The sequence below is a fragment of the Boleophthalmus pectinirostris genome, unplaced genomic scaffold, assembly GCF_026225935.1.
Source record: "Boleophthalmus pectinirostris isolate CB_2022bp ecotype Guang Dong unplaced genomic scaffold, ASM2622593v1 HiC_scaffold_19, whole genome shotgun sequence".
Taxonomy (NCBI): domain Eukaryota; kingdom Metazoa; phylum Chordata; class Actinopteri; order Gobiiformes; family Gobiidae; genus Boleophthalmus; species Boleophthalmus pectinirostris.
In genome coordinates this window covers 27,122,010-27,128,252 of record NW_026571140.1, presented here as the reverse complement: position 1 = coordinate 27,128,252, position 6,243 = coordinate 27,122,010, and the positions used below count along the sequence as shown (strand labels likewise).

Below are 6,243 nucleotides of genomic sequence, written 5' to 3'. Positions count from 1 at the left end.
ACTACTACTGCTACTACTACTGCTGCTATTTCTACTACTGCTGCTGCTACTACTACTACTACTACTACTACTACTACTACTACTACTACTACTACCGCTGCTGCTGCTACTACTACTCTACTGCTTACTACTACTGCTGCTACTACTACTACTACTACTACTACTACTACTACTGCTGCTGCTGCTACTACTACTGCTACTACTACTGCTGCTATTTCTACTACTGCTGCTGCTGCTACTACTACTACTACTACTACTACTACTACTACTACTGCTGCTGCTGCTGCTGCTACTACTACTACTACTACTACTACTACCACTACTACTACTGCTATTACTATACTACTACTACTACTACTATTCCTACTACTACTGCTATTGTTATTGCTACTACTATCACTATTAATACTAATACTACGATTCCTACAGCTACTACTGAGCTACTACTTTTACTAACACAACAACTAGTACTGCTATTGCTACTGCTATTACTGCCACTGCTACTACTATCACTATTAATACTGCTACTACTATTACTACTCCTTATGCTACAACTAATACTACTGCTACTACTACTACTACTACTATAATATTAATACTACTACTACTGAGCTACTTCTACTAACACAATAACTAGTACTGCTATTACTATTGCTACTACTATAACTATTAATGCTACTACCACTGCTGCTGCTGCTGCTGCTGCTGTTCCTGCTGCTTCTACTAGAACTACTACTATTAGCAGACTACATCTACTGGGCTACTACTTCTACTATTACTACTACTACTCACAAATGGCCTACATAAGCAGTGGTTGTTGTGAGAAGGCATGTCCCGGTCAAGGCGTCTCAGTTCATTATATTGTGTTGACCAAACACAGATGTGAACAAGGAGGGCCTGAGGAATGCGGATGATTATCTCCTCCTCTTTCTTTCAGGATTTGAGGAATTTCAAGTTTCCCGTGACGACTTGAGCGTGCCTCCTGACCTGTCTGGTGTAGGGCAGATAGGGCAGGGGCACTGCGGGGATGGGGGGCTAAACTTTATAACTCCAGGATGCAAAGTAAACATAGGATCATTTTCACTGGCCCCTTGATGGTGTGCGTGGTTTGGCACCGATTTGTAGTCCTTCTGGGAATAATGAAATGCTTGGAAGTTGAAATTTGAGAAACCTTAAGAAGGCACTTTTTTCTCTTGTTGTAGGCTAGATTTGGCATTGAGACACACTTGAAAAAAGGTTGTTTTAGCCTAGGTTTAAATCCTACTGTGCCCAATAATCCATGTTGACATATTAGCTCAGTGAACACAAAGTAACAGAGCTACTGTTATGAAACTTCTAATGTTATTCATCTTTATTTGGAGCCTAATTGATTTCATGTTGTGTAATAAACTAGGTCTGTGCAAGCCAAGCCTGTCAGTGCTAAGTTGATGACTCCCTTTCATAATGAATTCCAGTGTGATCTCAAGGCCAGGAGTTCTCAAACTGTGAAAAGCAACGTGTACGCTGCTCCTTCATGTGACAAGCAAGGTCCTGTCAAGGTCAAATACATACTGAATTAGAGTTTAAGTTTAACCACATTTTTATCTTCTTTTTGGTCAGTCCTGGTTTAAAATGAGCGTAGAAATAGTTTAGTTTAGTCCCATTTTTATCCCTAGTTAAGATCTAGAATCATCTAATTTTACATCTGGTTTAAATCTAGTACACGGAAAGCCAAATATGTATTTCATTTGGTACCTACATAGTGTGAAAAATTTAAAGAACCACCACTACTACAATCCTCTCTTTAGGCCAATGCGAGCACCAGGCCTGCGTATTTTAGTCATGTGGCGCCCTCTTGTGGCTGAATATCGCCATTGCCAAACGTTTCCTTTAAAAATAAACGTCATCAACTTGCGACGGAAGTAGTTTTTTTTTTTTTAACCTCCAAACACAATTCTGGCTGATTCATTGTAGCTTGAGCTTTTCAATCTGCCACAACAATTGAAATTTACCCCGTGATTTTCTAAATAGGTAAGTTAATTTATGGTTAAATGTTTTATTCGGCATATATGTTACACTTTTATGCATGAGACGTTTCGGAGAGGCGTAATTATGTTGTTATTGTTGCTGGTTGATAGCGGCGATGTTAGCAGGAACAGGCGAAAATCGTTCTGCTGTTAGGGACGAAAAATTACAAAAAAAACTTAAACACTAAACCTAATCAATAAGCTTTTTATATTTCAAGTGCCAAGATATTGCGTTTTAGTCTCCAGTGCTATAATGTTTTCTGACGCGTCATTTAGCCTGTCACTTTTCATGTTAGTTAAGCATTGTCATGGTGTAATTCAGGTTAAATTAAATTTAGTAGCTCTTAGTTTAAGTGTTCTGTATTTTTGACAAAAGATTTGCAGCTTTTATTTTATACATATATTTTTTATTTTCTTATGATATACCGACTTTGTTTAGATATGGAAGCCAGCTATGTTTTTTTTTTTTTTTTTTTTTCTGTTGCATGTGTAATCCATTTCAACTTCTTATTTATGTTTAGTTTTTAGGATGGACCGTCTGCTGAGGCTTGGAGGAGGAATGCCAGGGTTGGGACAGGTAATACTTAAATTGTTAAACAAAATAGACCGCATGAGATTTAGGAGTATGCAGAAAAACGAATATATTGTATCGCTAAATGTAATGATACAGTATCGATATCATGGGCTGCTGTATTGATATATTGCCAAGAGTATTTTTTGGTATATTTTGTTACAGCGCTAGTTTTGTTGCTTGTTTAGAGGAAGGAAACTCTTATATGCAACACATTTCACATTTTCACTGTTTTAATGGTTAAAATGTGTGTGTTTCATATGAATTTTGCACAAGAAGTGGTTTAACAAAGACTTTTAGTATCACAGTCATGATTTAGCCATTATTTTTTATATTTCAAATCGATTTGGTATGGTTCAATATCGTACCGAATTGAAAGTGCACAGTATCGAGATGTGTATCGTATCGGCAACTTCTTAATGATACCCAGCCCTAATGAGATTGCACTTTAACCACTAATGTTAAAGGCGCATTGTGTAACTTTTCGGGGGGAGGATCTGTTAACTGCTTTGTTGTTATTCATTATTGCTTTGTCTGGAATGTTTCACAGTATGGTATTAAATCTTTTTGTCATCAAAGAGACCAAACCAGATCAAGTTACAGGTCAGATCTGTAGAGAGGCAGCCAATTGTCTGTTCTTTCATGTTCATTCTGTGGAGCATTCCAGGCATAGTTTTGACATATCCATAGAAGCAAACAGGAACGGACCTCCAATCAAAAAGTTGCATAATGCACCTTGAACATTAAAATGCCCTGACCAGCAAATTATTATATTTCCAGGGTCCACCCACTGATGCACCTGCAGTGGACACAGCTGAGCAGGTTTACATCTCTTCTCTGGCTCTGCTCAAGGTAATAAGTCTGTGCAATACCACCCAGGACATACTGTAAATACTGTCTTGAGTCTAACATTAATACTGACTTTCTGTGTTTAGATGCTGAAGCACGGCAGAGCTGGTGTCCCGATGGAAGTCATGGGGCTGATGCTGGGAGAGTTTGTGGATGACTACACAGTGCGAGTGATAGATGTATTTGCTATGCCCCAGTCAGGAACGGTATGTACTTCAATTGTGTTTTCTGCTGGTATTCTGTAACAATACAATGACATTTATATTTCATAATTTTCTCCGGAACAGGGTGTCAGTGTTGAAGCTGTTGACCCAGTGTTTCAGGCCAAGATGTTAGACATGCTGAAGCAGACTGGCAGGTAAGGGGGATAAAATACTTTTTCTGAACAATTTGGGGAAAATGTGATTGATAATTTTTAGTTAATGTGATAAAAAAAAATATATATAGGAAACATTTTAAATAATTTTAGGAGCATTAATGTTTTAAAAGCACATCAAACATGAACTATGACTTTATTATATGCATTTCATATTCAGAACAATTTGTAGAGTTAAATACAACATGATTTAATATAAGTCCACATGGAGAGAGGATATTGTGTTTTTTATAGAGAACATAAAATAAGATAAAAGTGCATTATGCTGTGGATATTGTCACTTGCAACCATTCACTTTGATTTCATTGTGCTTAATCTTGAAGGCCTGTATGTTTAAACATTATAATCACCTGTTTAAACATTATTCTTGCTCTGTTTAGGCCTGAAATGGTGGTGGGCTGGTACCACAGTCACCCTGGGTTTGGTTGCTGGCTCTCAGGTGTCGACATAAACACACAGCAGAGTTTTGAGGCCCTGTCGGAGCGCGCTGTGGCTGTGGTGGTCGACCCCATTCAGAGTGTTAAAGGAAAAGTATGGCTTTTATATTGTTAGTGTTAGATTAGGGAAACAGTACACTGATTATTAACAGTTTCCTCTGTTTTTAGGTCGTTATTGATGCCTTCAGATTGATCAATGCCAACATGATGGTGCTCGGCCATGAACCCAGACAGACCACATCGAATCTGGGGCATCTCAACAAACCCTCAATCCAGGTAATGGACATTTTCTTTACTCTTTAAATCAGGTTTATATCCATTCTAACTGTATGATTACTGTAGAGGTATACCGTTAATATAGTTGTTTATTTAAAGACTTTGAGATTATATATTAGATAAATATGTTTTGTTTGTAGGCTTTGATCCATGGCCTTAACAGACATTACTACTCCATCACCATCAACTACAGGAAAAACGAGCTGGAGCAAAAGGTAAGGGTATAATCGTTGAAAAATATTTTGTGCATTGATGATTTGTATTTATTTTTATAATATAAATTATTTAATGTGGCTGTTCTTGTGTAGATGCTGTTGAATCTTCACAAGAAAAGCTGGATGGAGGGTCTGACTCTGCAGGACTACAGTGAGCACTGTAAACTCAACGAGACCATCGTCAAAGAAATGTTGGAGCTCGCTAAGAATTATAACAAGGTGAAGGAAGCATTGCCTGAAAATCTGTAGCTTGAATTAATGCAATACTAAATACTAAATAGTACTGACAAATCTGTGCTTTGGTTCAGGCTGTGGAAGAAGAGGACAAAATGACCCCAGAGCAGCTGGCCATTAAAAATGTTGGCAAACAGGTAAAATTTGGGTTCTCATGGTTAATATGTTTATTGATCTATAACATACATTTTGTTATTAAAAATATAATGTACAAAATGTGATAAAGCACCAAATGATCTAATATATTATTCTTATCATAATATGTTGGTGAAAGTAAAATGCTCTCCTTTCTCACAGGATCCCAAGAGGCACCTGGAGGAGCACGTAGATGTTTTAATGACCTCCAACATCGTTCAGTGCCTAGCCGCCATGTTGGATACTGTGGTGTTTCAGTGAGATCCTTGTGTATGTGTGAATATTACAACCGTTTTTTTCTTTTATATAAAATAAATGTATGTAACAAAACAAAACATTCAGATGTGTCTTCATTTATAAATGACTTGAACAGATTAAAATACTATTTGAATAAAATAAGGCACAGTATATGTCAACTTTATGCAATAATATACTTGTGCTGTTTTGTCCCAGACCTATAATCACACAACAAAAGTACACTAAAGCTAATACAGCTAATTATCAGACCTGTACTTTTATCTATGGATTCAGAGTGATGAAAATGGTCATAACATTTTATTTTAAATTAAATTGCTATTTCTTTTCTTGGAGATACAAACCTGCACATGGTAAGAATTAATGTTTTCAAGGTATTTTTGACGTAGAAAAGATCTGCAATTGAACAATTGCAAGGGAGATTTGTTTAATGTCCTACTGTGTAACATTACAGGCAAAGAAATAACATCTCCATAGAGACAACCACCTTACAAATTAGTGCCCCTTTAATGCATTCAACCGAGAAAGTCAATCAGATATGGGCACAACAATCTAAGTAATGATCTTCGATTCTACTTAAACTCAGTGCCTACATTTCCCTGTTTATGCTGAACCACAGCAGACCTGGACAACTGGAATTTTTTGTTTATCTTTGTATGAAACCTTTAGAAATGGTAGGTAGAGGTTAAATTAAATTGCTATCTCTTTTAAATGATGAAAAAATACTCAAAATGTTGCATATTTTACACAAAGCTGAAACCCATTAGTAGGTGACATAAATGCTGTTTCAAAGTTCAGCACAGGGAGGAGCTAGAGGAGTTGTGCTCAACAATAGAAAAATGTAAGATATAGTAATTGTATGGATCAAATGTGGAGGTTAATATCTCAT

The 6,243-nt window shown here is 36.8% G+C and overlaps 1 protein-coding gene across 1 annotated transcript; it reads left to right on the top strand.

Annotated features, from left to right (window-relative positions):
* Positions 1 to 1,881: 1,881 nt before the first annotated feature.
* On the top strand, positions 1,882 to 5,434 carry psmd14 (proteasome 26S subunit, non-ATPase 14). The gene is made up of 11 exons (XM_020938893.2): positions 1,882 to 2,010; positions 2,528 to 2,583; positions 3,358 to 3,429; positions 3,513 to 3,632; positions 3,714 to 3,784; positions 4,183 to 4,333; positions 4,408 to 4,515; positions 4,656 to 4,730; positions 4,824 to 4,949; positions 5,039 to 5,101; positions 5,262 to 5,434. Exons 2-11 carry the CDS (start codon positions 2,536 to 2,538, stop codon positions 5,358 to 5,360), a joined length of 933 nt encoding a protein of 310 aa, XP_020794552.1. The 5' UTR covers positions 1,882 to 2,010; positions 2,528 to 2,535; the 3' UTR covers positions 5,361 to 5,434.
* Positions 5,435 to 6,243: the final 809 nt, after the last annotated feature.